This window comes from Carlito syrichta, unplaced genomic scaffold, assembly GCF_000164805.1.
Source record: "Carlito syrichta isolate Samal-C Ts95f unplaced genomic scaffold, Tarsius_syrichta-2.0.1 Scaffold288841, whole genome shotgun sequence".
NCBI classification, from domain to species: Eukaryota; Metazoa; Chordata; class Mammalia; order Primates; family Tarsiidae; genus Carlito; species Carlito syrichta.
The window spans coordinates 149797-168531 of NW_007232937.1; the positions used below are offsets into that span (position 1 = coordinate 149797).

The following is an 18735-nucleotide window of genomic DNA, read 5'->3' on the forward strand; positions in this document are numbered from 1 at the left end:
AAGGCAAGGGAAGAATACAGAACGGGGCAGGAGGCCCTAAAAATGGAAGTTAAATACACTAGAGAAAGACAACCTGCTTTGTCATTTTACCAAGGATGAATTCAATCCTTAGGGGATGATGATTATTATTGAATGTCTATGTTTTAGTGGTGATATAATCTAAGTCTTTCCAAATCATTTGTATGAATGGTTGGCAGAATGTAATGAATAAGGGTAGAATATGTTTTGTTTTTACTATTTTATTTTTCTGATGCTAAGAACATGTGACCTGGCAGACCTAACCTGAAACTCCCATATAGTCTCCTTAAGCTAATTTTGCAGCATGAGGACATAAAGTGTCTATCCACAAAAATTAGGTTTTGAATTAGTAATACAAATATAAGTATGGGAGGAAACTGTGCATAGAAAAAATACTGTAATAAAATGTAAAAGAAGAGGTAGCCAAAATAAAAAAAAATGAAGAGTTTTATCACTCATTGTTTCTACCTATTTCCCTTACTCTACAGCTAGATCCAGCTCTGGGAGTCCGTGTAAGGGTGAAAGAATGTCTACTTGAATACAGTCTCTAAATTGCTGTAATTTATTTCCACCTTCAGCTATTATTAGCAATGGTAGAAAGAACTCTTTTTAAAAAAGTACCTAGTAATTGGCTTAAACTCACCGTTCAGATCACATTCTATTCAATTCTTTCTGTGAGATTAAGTTAACAGGGAGCTTGAAACCTTCTGTGCCTCTTCTGGCAGTTCGGTCATTCTCGCAATCACACCACAAACTTTGAAGCCTGTTTACAGGACAAGAAAAGTGTTCTCCATCTGCAAGGAGACAGGTCATGGCATGGAAGAAATATTCTTAACAACCATGAAAGTAAAGACATAAGGAGAACAGGGTATCATTAATTATTTTGAAGAAAGCACAAATCTGCCTACATTGGTGGTAATGTCTTAAAGAGCTGTTAGAAAATGGGTTTGGTGTTTATGATGATAGAGTATGCTGACTCTGTGTTTGACTTGTATCTCTGGTGGTTAATAGGTACATACCAGTTTAAAACCCCTGAATCATCTCCACCGGGTACACCAATTGGCAGGATCAAAGCCAGCGATGCTGATGTGGGAGAAAATGCTGAAATTGAGTACAGCATCACAGATGGAGAGGGGCTGGATATGTTTGATGTCGTCACTGACCAGGAAACCCAGGAAGGGATTATTACCGTCAGAAAGGTAATGTGGCTTCTGAAATACTATACAAGTAGACACATTTACTTTTCTCTGTTCTCAAGTTACCAAGGGCAATTACATCTCACATAACCATTCCTTTAGATTTGTACTTTCTTTATCATAAATAAAAAATTTAAAATACCAATTATAATTGGTATTTTTAAATACAAAATTGGTATTTTTTAAAAATACCAATTATAATTACACTGCATTCTCTTAGGCTGGCTTTTAGGGATCTAAAATAATATTCATTTATTAATTCCATATTTTTTGGAGATAGAGTCTCACTCTGTCACCCAGGTTGGAATGCAGTGGCACAATCATAGCTCACTGCAGTCTCGAACTCCTGGACTCTTTGTGATCCTCCCATTTTAGCCTCCTACAAAGCTGGGACTAGAGGTACACACCACCATGCCCAGCTAATTTTTTTTTTGTATGGGGTCTTGCTATGTCGACCAACTGGGCTTGAACTCCTGGCCTTAAGCAATCCTCCCACTTCAGCCTCCCAAAGTGCTAAGATTACAGGCGTGTGCCACTTTTCAATTTATTGAAAGTATGGCCCTTAATTCTATACTTTCAATAAACTTGTATTAAGAACTTCCTAAGTAAATAAGTACTGCAAACAAATGACACCCATAAAAATACACAAGATATATACTATAAATGAACAATAAACAAAGAGTGCCAGACACTGTTTTAGGTGCTAGAAGTACATGACACATACAACAGAGGATTCTGACACTCATGGAACTTTCAGTCTAGAAGGGAAAGAGACAAGAAAGCAAGTAAACAAACAAACGTGCAACTACAAATTGTGATGCATACTTTGAAGGAAAAAGCACTGCAACCAGGATCCAGATGACTTGTGTTAGAGAGAGAAAATATACAAAGACCACGCAGCATTTCAGTTAAGCAACACAAATTTCCTGCAGCCTCTTTAGCTACTTTCCGAAACACAACAACAACCAATCTTTTATGTTCTGATTTCCTATTTTTCCTCAATATATTTATTCATTAGGTCACCCCTACTGAGCACCACAGAACAGTATACAAAAGTGTGGCAAAAATTAAAAACCAATAAATTGTGTGCTTCAGGACTAAAAACAATAGTAATATTGTTTAATTTTCTATGATTTCACTTTTATCATGCATGGTGTATTATTTTCTCTTTCCTTCACCATGCTATTATCTTTGCCAGTAAATATAAGTGTGAGTAGATGTAAATAACAAGAATATTTTTCCTGGTAAGCTTTGGGTTGCATGTCTTAATAGCTGAAAACACAATAAAACATGTTTAAGTGACACTCAGACCAATGTTTTATGCTATAATATAATTAGAAGCCCATTAGTGTGCATTAACCTTTTTAATTTTCTTGGTGCCTTATCAGATTCTAACTGAAATTTTGCCTAGCCAACTAAATCACATTCACTAACGTCTTGATTAATTGTGTTTCTAGTGAGACTTGTCATATTATTATCTAAAACTAAAAGTCAGCAATAAGCCTTTGGGTTCACTAGGTGTCCAAAAGCAGAGATACTTTTCCTAAAGACCTTTGACAACAATGATCATGACTTTCTTTGGCAAATAATTAGCCCAAAGTCCTTATCAGGATATCGTTTAGAGTATTTTATTACCTCATGCAAAAAAGAAAAAAAAGTTCAATATATTTTATTTGAACGAGGAAGAAGGAATCACATTGCAACGGATTGTTCTCAATTCTGGCTGTACCATAGAACCACTAGTGGAGATGTTTCATAGTATAGATTGCCATCTCTACCCCAGATATTTGTGGAACCCAGGCATTAGCCAGTTTTAAGCACTCATCAAGGGCAATTAAAGCCAAAAGTAAGAACATCTGACATAGAATAACGTTATGCATATTTGCCATCTTGCCCCTGGTGGGCCCCTGTAGTCAGATATAAGAATCTTTTTAAAGTGAGGAGAGGGTGGGCTGTACCAGACTCTGCTTCCAGGTTCCCTTCCTGCCCAGGATGATGTCTTGTACCTCAGCACCCACTTTTAAGTCAAGAACAGGCATGGTTTCAGTTCACACTTTCGTGACATCTGTACTCCTTCACAGACTTTATAGTAGTTTCTTGCCTAATGGTCTCGATGTGAGAAAAAAAATAGTTACACCTTATCTGTTCTGCCTTTGCCCAATATTACACTAATGTGTAGTGATTTCCCGAAACAATACAATCATGTTCCTTCGTCAGTGATTTATACCAAAAAGATTTCATGTCTTGGCTTTCTCTGTCTTGACTATTTAAATATGTCCCTTTCTCCCCCAAGCTCTTGGACTTTGAAAAGAAGAAAGTGTATACCCTCAAAGTGGAAGCCTCCAACCCTCACGTCGAGCCACGGTTTCTCTACCTGGGGCCGTTCAAAGACTCCGCCACAGTTAGAATTGTGGTAGAGGATGTAGATGAGCCTCCTGTCTTTAGCAAACTGGCCTACGTTCTACAAATAAGAGAAGACGCTCAGATAAACACCACGATAGGCTCAGTCACAGCCCAAGATCCAGACGCTGCCAGGAATCCTGTGAAGTAAGCACACTTCCGTGACATGTCTCTTTCATAAGCTTCAGTCAAATATCTGCCTGCTCATTAGGAAAGACGAATCCCTTTTTTCCCAATTTAGACAGTTATGTTTTCTGAAAAACTACTCTAAACAGCACCTTTTATTCACATTGCTCAAATATAATTTCAGCAGCGATATAGTAGTCTCTCTGTATCCTTGGGGGATTGGTCCAGGACCATCCCCCATACCCAAATTTGAGGATGCTGAAGTCCCTATAAAATGGCATAATATTTGCATAAAACTTAAGCACATCCTCCCCTTTACTTTAAGTGAATAAAAAAAGAAGTTGTTACTTTTTATTGTTTGCCTTTTCTATTTTTCGAGTATTTTTTATTTGCGATTGGTTGAATTCAAGGTTGCGGAATCTACAGATACAGGGGGCTGAACATAGAAACCTAAAACATGCAAAATTGGAAAGAACGAAAACCAGAAGGAGCTAGAAAGAGTTTCCTGCTTACAAAGAAATAGTATAAGGTGATACAGCTGAATGACCTGGAATTTTTTTTTTTAAGGTTTAACTATTTCTTATGTTTAAGGTTTGTCAAAGAGTGGTGTAAAGAAGGTATCATGATTTTTTTCTTTTTTTTTTTTTTTTTTTGAGTTGGAGTCTCACTCTGTCACCCAGATTGGAGTGCAGTGGCTGCTCCCGGCCACCACAGCCTCAACCTGCTGGGCTCTGGCGATCCTTCCGCCTCAGCCTTCCAAGTGGCCGGAATTACAGGCATGCGCTACCACGCCCGGCTGATTTTTTAATTTATTGTAGAGATGAGGTCTCGCTGCCCGGGTGGGTCTCGAACCCGCAGGCTCAGGCAATCCACTCACCTCAGCCTCCCAAAGGCACGGGATTACAGGCTGAGCCACCGAGCCCAGCTGGTATCATGATTTTTAACAAACCAGGCATTGGGCTTGAGAGCCTATATTTCAAGTATGAAAAAACCTATCATGTAACATTTAGAGACAGAATTATGCTCCATTTGGATGCATAATTTTTCCTTTTGTGGATGTAGATAAAAAGAACTGTTCATAATATATGTCCATGAAATCCTGGGGAAATTAATAGAGCAGAATCCTAATGTGTGTTACGTAAGCAAGCTCTGTCTTCCCTGTACTTTCCCCACCCTTTATTGTAAATCATGTTGCAAAAAAGTCTCATTGCTCTTTGGGACCACCGGTGCTTCGGTATTTTAGAATCTTCCCAGAAAAACACTGGCGTCAACCAGCCTCCAGGTTTCAGCCAGTAGCTTAGTTGACTAAAAGAGAAAAGTCCTAAACCAGAACATCATTGTGTAAATTATTCCCCATAAATAAAGTAAGCAGATTGAAAAGCTAAAGAAACTCTTGCCAGGAGTTCACAAATAGAGTCTAATCAGGGCACCAGTCAAGTGCCAGATACATTCTAGGTACTAGGGAATACAGTCCTGTTCTCACAGAACTTACCATCTATAATTGGAGCACACATAAACAAACAATAAATATGTAATTTTTCAGGTGAAAATAAATTTTAAGCAGGAAAAAATAAAGCAGAGTAGGGAAATAAAGAGTAGTTGGGTTATTTTTTTTTTTTTAAGTTGAAGTCTCACTCTGTCACCCAGGCTGGAGTGCAATGGCATGCTCACGGCCACTGCAGCCTCGACCTGCTGGGCTCAGGCGATCCTTCTGCCTCAGCCTTCCAAGTAGCTGGCACCACAAGCAAGTGCCACCACGCCCAGCTAACTTTTTGATTTATTGTAGAGACGAGGTCTCACCATGCTGCTCAGGCTGGTCTAGAACACCTGAGCTCAGGCAATCCTCTCGCCTCGGCCTCCCAAAGTACTGGGATTACAGGCTTGAGCCACCACGCCTGGCCACTGGGTACTATTTTAGATAACGTGGTCAGGCCTGGCCTTATTGGTAAGAAATCACTGGAGTAAAGATTTGAAGGAAATTAAGGGGTGAACCATGCTGATACCTGGGGGAAGATCATTCCAAAAAGAGGAAAAAGCAAGGGTGAAGTCTAATAGCAGAGCTTTCTTAGCATGTTGAAAGAGTAGCAAGGAGGCCTAGGCACAAAAGAAAGTAAGAGAGGGAGGAGAGATCAGATAGGAAGCAAGAGGAAGGTTTAATAGGAGGTGGTGAGTGGGGTGGGTCCCAAGGGCTTTGTCATTTATGGTAAAGACTGAATTTTATTCTGATTGAAGTGAGAAGCCGCTGAAAAGCTATGAGTAAAAGAGTAACCTAATCTAAAACTCCATTTTAAAAAGGATTACACCAGTTACTGCAGGAAGAATATTAGCACAATTAAAATAATCTGAGGCTCCAATGTAGTGATTTTCTAGCTTTTTGGTGGTCAAGTTTGGTTTGTTCAAATGGAACCTTATGGCAAGCCCCACATCTGAATGCCTGGCTTACTTTCAGGGAATAATTTTAAATCACAGGGCAAATAAACACTTGTTTCATTATTCTACTGGAAGTCTATAAGACACCTTGAATTGGGCTATGGTCAACTCAGAGTAGCCATATGAGAGCTCTGAGCTCCATGAATCAAGTGTTTCTCTACATCTATTTAATATTATTAAGAAAGAAAATGAATTCTGGCTTTCATTTATATAACACAAATAGTGGAAGTACTCTCACAACAATTCTCTCACTTGGAGTTTGTTTAAACTGCATAAGGGAAAAAGCAGCCAGGCTCGGTGGCTCAGCCTGTAATCCCACGCCTTGGGAGGCTGAGGTGAGTGAATTGTCTGAGCCTGTAGGTTCGAGACCCATCTGGACAACTTGGCGAGACCTCACCTCTACAATAAATCAAAAAATCAGCCGGGCGTGGTAGCGCATTCCTGTAATACCTGCTACTCGGAAGGCCGAGGCGGAAGGATCACCAGAGCCCAGCAGATCGAGGCTGCGGTGGCCAGGAGCGGCCACTGTACTCCAGTCTGGGCGACAGAGTGAGACTCTAACTCAAAAAAAAAAAGGGAAAAAGCTTTGTAAGTCAGCATCAAATTCAATTTGAAAGTGTTAATACTAGAAGTTTACAAATATGAGCTTTGGTTACTTCTTTGATAGATCAACATGTTTTTAATTTAAAAAGATAACATCTTCTGGGAATGTAGGCTATATTTATACATCTATATTACTTTTCATACCAAATACCATTTTACCCACTGCATTATTCTCTGTTTTATGAAAGAAAGTAGTTAGATTGTCAGACGGTGTTGGCTGTCAGCTAATTTTGAAGATTTTTACTGCCAGCCTTTCCTTGGTACATATGGATTTGATACATAGATATAGATTTAAGGCTAGAAATACATATAGATATATTGGTATATAAATGCAATTCCAGCATCATTTTATAGGATAAAATTCATTCTTATACTAGAAAAGTACATCCATACATAGTTTTTGATTTTTCAAGACATAAATATTGAACAACTAGGTGCTAGACAATATGTTAGGTGCAAAATTAACACTAGAAAATTCTTCCCCCGAACACTGATGTATCATTATGCAAGCACAAATCTTTAATTCTTTAATTACATAAAATAACTTTCTTCTGATAACTTCATCACAAATTTTCTTTAATTTACATGACAGAATCTTATATCACTATAAATGCACATTATGAAAAATTTACATGCAACACATCTTTTTTGCTGACCCACAAATCTTCCCGACTAAAGGGTCGATTAGAAGACAAATTATTTAATCAAAGAATACAATGAAGTCCTAGGGAAATAAAAAAGAGCTTTCTAGCAGAATGATCTGCTATAATCATGATGGGATTGATTACCTTGCTTCTTATCAGTGATGATTGCAATTAATGTGACTGGACGGTAAATATTCTTGATATAAATTGAAATTACTTTGGAAAGAAAAATACCAAAGTAAGACTTTGTGTGCAAGCATCTTTCCTAAACAATGTAGGCATTTTAGGTTTTATATTACTTTTAAAATCTCCCAAGAAAAGGAAAAAAATGATACAATTTTGGTATTTCCTAAATAGTTACTTCCTCTTAAAAATCGAAAGCTGCCGTCAACTAAAAATTTCCACCTCTTACCCTTTAATTCAAGACTGGATGGGAAAAGATGATAACTTATAAAACTTAAAACTATATCAAGAGGCAAAGAGACAAAGAACAAAACAAGATTATTGCTGTATATAATTATAACATCTTACAGAAGCAGCACATCTTAAGCTTGATATTTTTCATGAGGAAAAAAATGTTTGTAGATAATTATTAAGTTTATTACAAAGTCTATAAATGTTAAGATTCCCTTTTTTGTAGTTATGCGCTATAAATATTTTTCAAATTAAAAATAAAGGTGGTCAAGTAAGTTCAATGCTGTTGCCTAAATTCTTAATAAATGTTGATTCATGACATAAGTGGTAAAAACAATAACTGTTCAATCTGTTCCAGCCCTTTTGATAATAAAAGCATTTGTTTATATACATTAAAACTGAAAATCCAACCCAACTTGATATACATACCCATTGTGAACTTCATTAATTCTCTTTAAAATCAGATTTAAATGACCTCCAATAATTGGATATCTATTTCATTTAGACACTTGCTAAAATAACAAGTAAGTTTTATGATGATAAAATATATTGTTTATTATAATTCACTATTGTATTCTAAACCAAAATAATGTATTGATGTAGAATCTTGACATGGTATACTATTGCAAATTAGTAACAAGGGTTTATTTTTCTTAGAGCACTCATAATTCCACATGTATCTGACTAGTTAGGTCATTTATTTACTTGTGTTTCTACTGAGGCAACATTTTTAAACCTCATACCCTTCTATAAGTTCTAAAAATTCAGCTGAAATGGGCATTTTTTCCCCTAATGATCTTAATATATCAATTTTCTTCAGAATTTGTTCTTTAATTCCCCTCTTTAATGCCTCACCCACCCTGCTCATAAGCATATACACATACTTTGTCCCCTTACATAGCTTTTCTAAAAACTAGTAATAAATGTATCAATAAGATAGCATGCCTCAAATTCTACTAGTCTTTTACACATTTTAGGATTAAAGATTCTGTCTTTCTTTGGTTTCCAAAATGCCACTCTTCCTTTTCTGTGAATTTATACAAACTCTTCTTCATAAATATGTAGGGATCAAGTTCCTCCTCTATTCCAGGCACTGTGTATCTCTGGTCTCCCATTGGTTCTTTAAGTGATTCTGTCTTTAGCATTTTTCCTCCCTCATTGGACATTCTCTTTCTAGACAGCTGAATAGGAAATCTGGAATGTCAGTCCAGGTCTGTATCTGGAGCTTCAGGCTAGATATCTCTTCCTGGACTCTTCTCAAACACCTCACCTTAACAACATTTCAAAAATGGAATTTAGAATCTTCTCCAGATCCTGTTTTTCACTCCTTTTCATTCTGCTTGTGACACCACCATGCAGCCATTCTCCTCAATTCAACCAGAGATCTTTGTTAACCATGATTTAGATTGTGATGCTTTCCTTCTTTGAGCCCTTCAATAGACTGATGTGCATTTGGAATCCCAAGGCCTTACTGTGGCCACCTCATCCTTCTGCAATCTGGACTCTGCATCTCTCCCCGATTTTATCTCCTATCTCCCTCTCCTGCCTCACTAGCCCTAGCCACAGTAGCAAGTTTTTGCTTCTTTCAACTGTATACTTTTTAAAATAAAATGAATAATAAAAAAGTAGTCGATAGTCTACATAAGCACACCTGCACACACATACACACTAAAGTTCTGATGTTTTAAAAACTTGAGTTAATCACTATATAAACTTGATACAAATTACATATTTTAAAAAAAAATTTTAGTGATGCTCCTTAAAATTATGCAACTTGTCTAGTGAGTTTACCACCAAGATCTCAACTGTAAAGAACTCATTTCTCAAAATATTTTGCCTCATGTCAAGTTGTAGATAGTGCACTATAGATAGAAAACATTCCTGTCATGTATATTCTGGGACATGATGTGTCCCAGATGTTTTATAATGTTTTATGATGTGAGAATAGCAAATATAGAGAAAGCCTTTCTAAATTTCACCCTGCCTTTTCAGGTACTCTGTCGATCGACACACAGATATGGACAGAATCTTCAACATTGATTCTGGAAACGGTTCAATTTTTACATCGAAACTTCTTGACCGAGAAACACTGCTATGGCACAACATTACGGTGATAGCAACAGAGATCAGTAAGTTCGACCTCATACCTCTGTTGTTCCCAGTTGATGGAGTGGCTGGTGGAGCACAGCTGAAAGTTGTCACCATGTATGGATGACCTCACTTGATACACGCTGAGGGACAGAGTGCTGGAATAATTTGCAGGCAATGTTTCTTCTAGACACACGTTGGTTCCTTCACAGAGAGACAGTTGTAGAAGTTCTGCAGTTTGGAAACAAAAAAATGAGAATTTATCTTTCAACTGAGATTGACTTGGTACCTGTTGGATTTAATTCCAAAAAAGTTTATAAATTAGAACATTACAGAAAGAGCTGAGAAAAATAGACTGTTGGTTAGACACTGTGTGGGGACAGAAGACGAGAAGGGTCATGTATATTCTCGAATGTAGGCATTGTTTTTGAAATATTTTAGATATCAATTCTCCAGCTTACCATAGAATTTCTATTTAAAAATCTTTATAGAATTAAAAGATACAAATGATCACTTTTCCATGGTACATCAAAGTGAGCAATACAAACCACCAAGTAATCAATAAAATGTTGAGAATGAGTTTTATAGCAGTCCCCATGAAATCTAAGGCAAAGAAAAATAGTGCCAAATGAATGCTTCAAATAAAACAATTATACACAGTGAAAATTATTGTGCATTGTAAACACAAATACATAAAGGGAAATAATCTTTAAAATAGTATTTTAATGCTTAAGAATAGGCTTCTAAATTATAACTCTTTTTTTAGTTTTGGGGTTTCATGTTAAAAGTTTTAAACATTTTTAGCACAGTTGGATATCTAGTGTGACATACTGCATATCGAATGGTTTATTGCAGTTGTATTCTTTGTCAGCATAACTCATGAGATTTGAAATGGCTAAATGATATTGGGTCAAATCATAAATAACCAACACGGGCAAAATGAAGCATTGCATTTTGATAGTGATAAGGGCACCCCATTATAAATTTGTTAGGAATTTGGTCTTTAAAAATGTATGTCAAGATTTATGTTAAGGTTTATGTTAATTTATGTTAAAAGACTGATGTAGATACCAGTGACAGCATCCTTAAAACTTTAAAATTACAAAATTATTTCCCACTGAAAAGGACCATTTTTAAATAACATCATGAAATCCCTTTTTTTACTGAAGGAGTCACTTTGTAAGTATTTTAAGCTTTGTGTCTAAAATTTGTTTTTAAGTTTTATTGTTTCTATGACACACTTGAAAGTATTAGTGACTAAAGATCTTTTAAAAATTCATATTCAGCAGCTCTAAATGTGGAAGAATACTGTGAATTTTTTTTTTTTTTTTTTTTTTTTGAGTCAGAGTCTCACTCTGTCTCCCAGGCAAGAGTGCAGTGGCATACTCACGGCCACTATAGCCTCAACCTGCTGGGCTCGGGATATCCTTCTGCCTCACCCTTTCAAGTAGCTGGAACTATAGGCGTGCACTATCACACCCGGCTTATTTTTTGATTTATTGTAGAGCCGAGGACTCACCAAGTTGCCCAGGCTGGTCTCAAATCCTCTCACCTGGGCCTCCCAAAGTGCTAAGAATACAGGCTTGAGCCACCACACCTGGGTATAGTGTGAAATTTTAGCACAAGAGACCTTAAAGAATGTTATTGTCCAAACTTCTTAATGACCTTCAATGTAACAGAAACCGAGAATTTACGTAAAACCAGGCCCCTCTCATCTCAAGGTCTCTGTACTTACTAAGTCCTCTACCTAGAGAGCCAGAAATATTCACATGGCTTAATCCTTCTCTTCATTCATGTCTCTGGGCAAATGGTGTCTCATCGGAGAAGCCATCCCTGGTCATTTCATTCAAAGTTGCCCATTCGGGCTGGGAGCAGTAGCTCACGCTTGTAACCTCAGTCCTGTGGGAGGATCACTTGAGGCCAGGAGTTCAAGACCCGACTTGGCAACAAAATGAGACCCCCCCCCCCCGCCTTCGTCTTTACAAAAAATTAAAAATTAGCCAGGTGTGGTGGCATGTGCCTGCTTAGGGGGCTGAGGTGGGAGGATCTCTGGGACCCAGGAGTTTGAGGTTTCAGTAAATTGTGATCTCACCACTACACTCCAGCCTGGGTGACAAAGGGAGACCCTATATCTAACAAAAAACAAACAAAGTAGCACCTCTGCTTCTCTCATTTCCTTATCCCTGCTTAATTTACCATATGAAGCACAGTTTAAGGGTTTACAGTTTTGTCTACCTCCATTAGAATAAAGCTCCAAGAAGCTTTGTTATATTTTCTGTGTCCCAGCACCCCAAATAGAGGCCAGTACATATTAAGTATTATATGGTCATAAATATGTATAAAGTGAACAAATAGACATGAGAGAAGTGAATGAAAAGAGCTGAGGCGAGACATTCCAACTCCTGATTCTTATACCAGAAATCTGTTTTCCACACCACCCCCAGAGATTGTCATAGACGACAACCAAAATACTTCATTTATCTCAGGTCTTCAAATATTGATTGTTTTGTCACGCTAGGATAAACAGCCTGGGCTTTGGAGTCAGACAGACCCAAGTTTGAATCTGGACTCTGTTCCTTACTACCTCTGTAAATATGGATCAATTACTTAACTTCTGTGTGCCTCAGTTTCCTCATCTATTAAATGGGGCAATAACTGTATCTACCTCAGAAGTTTGTAAGAATTAAATGAGATAATATAATAAAGTGCTTTACATGATATCTAGCTCTTATTCAGCACTCAAACTCAGAAACTATGACCAACAACAATCCTTTGGTCTCCTAGTGGTTTATTCATTTTTCCCTCTTCCTTGTTTTAACCATATGCTTTCCATCCGCCTGCTCCCAAGGCTTTCTTGACAATCTATCTCTAAATGGACTTACTTTATTTTGTGTTACCTTAGGGAGTATTACGCAGTTGTGCTGCATCCACACAAGTAGCCTGATTGACTAGATATCTCCATCAGGTGTATTCAACTCCAGATGTACCAAACAATCTAATTCTACTTGTTGTGACCACATAGTGCTTAATGCCCTGTGGTGCTCACAGCAGCTTTGGGGAATCTGTGCGTGAATAAGAATGAAAGAGTGAGTCAATGGGGTCTAAAGGGGATTGGCGATCGACATGTAAATGCCAATTTCTTTCTTTTTGGTATGTGACAGATAATCCAAAGCAAAGTAGCCGAGTACCTCTATATATTAAAGTTCTGGATGTCAATGACAACGCCCCAGAATTTGCTGAGTTCTACGAAACCTTTGTCTGTGAAAAAGCAAAGGCAGATCAGGTGAGTTTCATTAAAAAGTACATTCAAATTCAAAGTCAGATTCATTTAGATCTTCTAATCATTCAGATGATTCACAGAGCTGAGGGCTAGTTGTGAATTATCCATGAAGTGAGTACTAAGGAAATTAATACTCTAAATAGGAACCAGGACTCGCATAAGAGAACTAACAGTTTTTAAGAACTGGAAGTTCATCAAAGACTGATGCTGATTCCAGATCAGTCTTAAGTTTTCATTAAAATAGATTAGTCACAGCTTTATTGGAAAAAACTTTATCGGTGAACAGATAGTTTAATTACCATATGTAATTGAAAGTAATAACTAGAACATATTTTACAATTGCCTATAATTCATAGCTTCACTTATTTACATTGACCATCTGTACAAGTAATACAAATTCATGAATATTTTACTGTTTTACGCTTTTGTCCCAACATGAAATAGGTCTTTGCTGCCAGTAATATAAAAATTACATTACAGTGTGTCAAAATACAAGTACACTGTTAAGGTACAAGCGCAAGTAGAAAGCTGAAGTTACTGTGTTTTATATACTCATTTTCTTTTTAGTTTTTTGCAAGTTGATAGCTTATGTATATACATAAGCTATCAACTTGCATTTCTAAACAGACTATTCAAAGAACTTTTCCATTTTTGTTAAGTTGCGATGTTGTTATAGACCATGGTGATATTTTATAACTTTACACCCCTCTGGGGCAATATTTCTCAACTGGGGCAATTTTCTTCCCCAGGGATATTTGCAATATGTGGTGACATTTTGATTGTCACAAATAGGAGAGTGCTACTGGTTTCTAGTGGGGAGAGGTCAGGGTTGCTGCTAAACATTCTACAATGCAAAGGACAGCACCCCCAATAAAGAAGTATGCTTTGCTCTATGGCTATCCAACCCATCAGCTCTTTGAATAAAGCAGATTCTTTGTAAAGTTTTTAAAGACTATCATTTTTTAATTAAAATTAAAAATCATTTAGTCAAGCAATTTATTGCAAAACTGTAAGAAACACTTTTGAGTTATCAAAACTTTATGGCAGCTTTATGGTTTTTGTCTTAGTTGATTCAGACCCTACGTGCTGTTGACAAGGATGACCCTTACAGTGGACACCAATTCTCATTCTCTTTGGCTCCTGAAGCAGCCAGTGGCTCAAACTTCACCATTCAAGACAATAAAGGTAAATGAGCTTAAGTTATCTTCTCTATGTGTATCTGCATCTGTATCTAGATCTATCTGTTCCCATCACAATTGATCCAAAGGCATGATGTAGTGTCTACATACACTCACCACTTTGCTTTCTGGTTCCAGACAACACCGCAGGAATCTTAACTCGGAAAAATGGCTATAGTAGACACGAGATGAGCACCTATCTCCTGCCTGTGGTCATTTCAGACAACGACTACCCAGTTCAAAGCAGCACTGGGACAGTGACTGTCCGGGTCTGTGCATGTGACCACCATGGGAACATGCAGTCCTGCCATGCCGAGGCGCTCATCCACCCTACGGGACTGAGCACGGGGGCTCTGGTTGCCATCCTTCTGTGCATCGTGATCCTACTAGGTAAACTGGTTCTCCCTGCCTCCTATCTCCCCATGGTGAGGGGCTCACACTGTTACTGTGACACTCTAGATTTATCCGCCTCCCCCAGTAAGGCATACAGCCTGATCTAGGTGAGTAGAGTTACATGCTGAGAATCTGTGTTGTTCGACCGTGAACTCGTTTTTGCTTGAAAATGGCTTTGGAGAATGAACAGATGTGAAATGAAACTTGCCCATGTCTTTCCTTGCCCAGAAATCATTCCACCAAAAGAACTTCTTGTCTCTCAGACTGATAATGAATCTCAGGGGGATTTCAGAGCAGTATAAATATGTCCTTTCATTCCATTTGTTGTTTAGTGTTTGCAAACATTGTGAAATTTTCAAGAGTGAACGTATTCAGCATGGAGTATATGCTGAATACACTTCCTACAAGGTAAATTTGAAAAACCTATGGGAAAATGAAAAGAGGAGTGTGATGACTTTGTCTCTCATCCAGGAAAAATGAAAGATATGACTTTTTTTAACCAAGCAAACTACTTTTAATTGGTTAAATGACTACCTTCCTAGTGTTGTCCTCTGACTGCCACATACATAATGTCTACTATTTCTCAGATTTTAATAATAAGTAATTTTCTGTGATTAGGTAAATAAATCTGGGACCCAAAAGAAATGGATGTAATAAAAATGAAAATCCAGATATAAATGATTCAAATGAAATGTTTACCCCCAACCAATTAGCTAAGCCTACAAGTTGAGCTCAAATCACTCAACAGGCCCTTGACTGTGAACTAAGAAATCAAATGTTAGTGAATGAAGCCCTTACAAAAATAAAAACAAGATTTGTAAAGTACAGTGGAAAGAAAAAAAAGAGCTAACCTGCATGACATAGGGGGAAGAACTCTTTTTTTTAAATGGAGACAGAATGACTTTGAGAAGAGTCAAAGAGAACTTGCTTTTCTCCAAGAACAGACTGCCTAGGGATCCCTGCTCCAGAGCTTCACATTCCGAATCAACCTTGCTAATTATAACAGAAGCCTTGAAACTCAACTACGGAACTGTGATTCTCTTTGTCAACTAAGATTTGGGGAAACTATTTTAAGCTATGAGCATAAATAAAAACTGACAGTGTGCAAAGACAAATCAGTGTTTCTAATGATGTGAGTCTGTAAAAATTGTTTTGGAAGAGAAAGATATGAATGTTCTTTTAGATTTAAAAAATGTTATTTTTAGGATCCCCAGGCTGGCAAGGCTGTAACCACGTAGTATTCCATGGACCGTTTTGGTGGTCTACGGAAGGAGAGTCAACTTTCATCTGATGGAGGTGGTTCTTCCTTTCTCTCATCCTCTACTCATTTTTTCTCCCCCATTTTCTTCCTTCTAATCAACTTACTGTATCTCTCCTTTTCGTTCCCTTCCTCCAGTGAACTTGCTGTTTCTACATTACTTCTAATTGTCCTTGGTGGCTCCCACATCTCTCATTTTGTGTCTTTGGAATTCTGTACATAATAAAAAAGGAGAAAAATGGGACTTACCCTTTACTTAGGTACACACCATAGGCTAGATGCCATATAAGTGTTTTTCTTACTTAATCTTCAGAACATTCTAGTGTATGCATCTGAAATAAAAATTCTGAGGCACCAAGATGTGATGGCATGTGGCCAAGTCGTGGTAGAACCAAGTTCCAAACCCAGGGCTCCCCAGGGCTAGATGATTCCACACTGCAATCTGCTTTCTTTGTGAGTTTATGGAATGCAGGACCATCTTCAGGGTAAAGAGAGCCCCAACATAAAATGAGCCAATTGAAGAAAATGGCGACACATCTGAGAGTTTGTAAGATAAGGAAAGTCACAGATATAGGAAGAAATCTGGAGTCAAGAAAGCGGATCATATATATATATATGGCATCAGGTATTTTACAAAAATAAAACAACAATAAACATAACTAAAGCTGGGTACGGTGGCTCACTACTATAGTCCCAACACAGCACTTTGGGAGATCAAGGCAGGAGGATTGCTTGAGCCTAGGAGTCCAAGACCAACCTGGGCAACATAGCAAGACCTCATCTCTACAAAAAATCAGCTGGGTATGGTGGTGTATGCCTGTAGTCCCAGAAACTTCAAAGGCTGAAACAGAAGAATTACCTGAGCCCTGGAGGTCGAGGCTGCAGTGAGCCATGAACGTGCCACTGCACTCCAACCTGGGTGACAGAGTGAGACCCTGATTCAAAAAAAAAAAAACTTGAACAACTACTACATCTCATTTTGCTTTAAAGTTTGTAACACTTTAACATCTGTTAACTCATACCTGACAACAACCCTGTGCACTGTGTTATTCTCTTTTACAGATGAGAACACAAGCTTAATCGCTCCTTGGCCTTTTGGCTAAAATCAAGTATAGTATCTGTTCTTATCAGTTTAATATCTGATACATCCTCTATCCAAGGACAATATAGTAAATGGATTTTTGGAGCAGAGAGATGAAATAGGAGATTGCTCCATCCACTCCATGAATCAACTTGGTATTGCAGGACCTCTAGAAATGGTGCACCTCTTTCACAAAAAAATGTTTTTAATTAGTTAAGAATAATAATAAGAGAAAACAGGCTTAGAAAGGTCAAATCATTTCATCTAACCTATGTCTGTTGATCTTCTAGTTTTATGCTGTGATTTGAGCACACATTTGCCCAATTGTCTCACCTTCTGCCCCAGTACCTACCCCCCCCAATCTTACAACTGTCCTCTGGCTCCAAAAAGGTAGGGAAAAGGGGAGACTCGGTTCCCGGTAAGGGCACCTCATTGGTGTCTCACTTCCTTACAATGTTTTGCCCCATATGCTTAGAAATCACATTTTTCTGCTTATAAAATTAACTTTGAGAGATTTCTTTCTAGACAATTATACTCTCAAGAAATTCTGTTTCAGATGTGATTGGACTAATAAGAAAAGATATATGTAGGTTTAGCCATAGTAGAATTGGGCCTTGAATAAATGCCTTTGAATTTTGAATATGCCCTCTCTCCTCTAGACAGTTATACTTTCAGATGTGCATAGAACTAAAATAAAACATACAGACACCTTAAGATGGGGAAGAGTCAGGAGGTGATAAATGCCTGCTATCTTGCCTTAAGTGACTGAATGAATCTGTGTACATCTGAACTTAATTCTTAATTCTTAAACTTAATTCTTGGAAAGACCGTTGGCTTGATTCTGTTCTCTAATCCCAAAGGCCCTCTGTTTTACAAATCCATGTCAGTCTTCATGCTAGAAACCCACATGAAAGGCAGACCATGGCCTGAGCATGGTAGCTCAAATCTGTAATCCTAGCACTTTGGGAGGCTGAGGTGGGAGGATCACTTGAGGTCAGGAGTTCAAGACAAGCCTAGGCAACATAGCTAGACCTCATCTCTACAAAAAATAAAATAATATAAAATAATTAGGCAGGCATGGTGGCATGTGCCTATAGTCCCAACTGCTCAGGAAGCTGAAGTGGAAGGATCTCCTGAGCCCAGGAGGCTACCACTGCCCTCCAGCCTGGGTAATAGAGTGAGACTCCAATGCCAAAAAAAAAAAAAGGCAGATCATGGGCTTCCCTAAGCCCTCAGCCCTGTGGTTCTCCTCTCCCTCCCCCAGTCCCAACCTCTGGAAGAAAGTGCAAAGGGAAGGGTGTAAAGAAGCCTCCAAGGCCTCATAGACCTGGCCCTTACCTACTCCTCTCCTCTCCCTGCTCCCTCCAGTCCAGACACCCATCTCTTAGTTGTTCCTCAAACACTCTGGACATATACTCCCACCCTAGGGCCTTCCCTCTAACTCTTTTTTTCTTTGCCAGACAGCTCCTTGAATGACTGTTCATGCCTTTGCTCAAATGTTGGAAGTTCTCACAGAAAAAGCATCCACAAAACATGTGTGCTATATGTTCATACGGCTCCTCAAACATGTGGAAGCACTCCCCATCCTCCTTGTTCTGTTCTGCTCTTTCTTGTTTATATTGCTCT

General features: G+C 38.1%; 1 protein-coding gene across 2 annotated transcripts in view; it reads left to right on the forward strand.

The window, feature by feature from the left end:
* Positions 1–18735, forward strand: part of CDH6 (cadherin 6) — a 136526-nt gene that overhangs the window by 113578 nt on the left and 4213 nt on the right. For both annotated transcript variants that reach the window (XM_008053896.2, XM_021710389.1), the window contains 6 exons: positions 1030–1217; positions 3508–3761; positions 9824–9960; positions 13081–13202; positions 14267–14384; positions 14516–14767. In XM_008053896.2, coding sequence (XP_008052087.1) covers positions 1030–1217; positions 3508–3761; positions 9824–9960; positions 13081–13202; positions 14267–14384; positions 14516–14767 — 1071 coding nt within the window. The remainder of the gene's footprint in view (positions 1–1029; positions 1218–3507; positions 3762–9823; positions 9961–13080; positions 13203–14266; positions 14385–14515; positions 14768–18735) is intronic.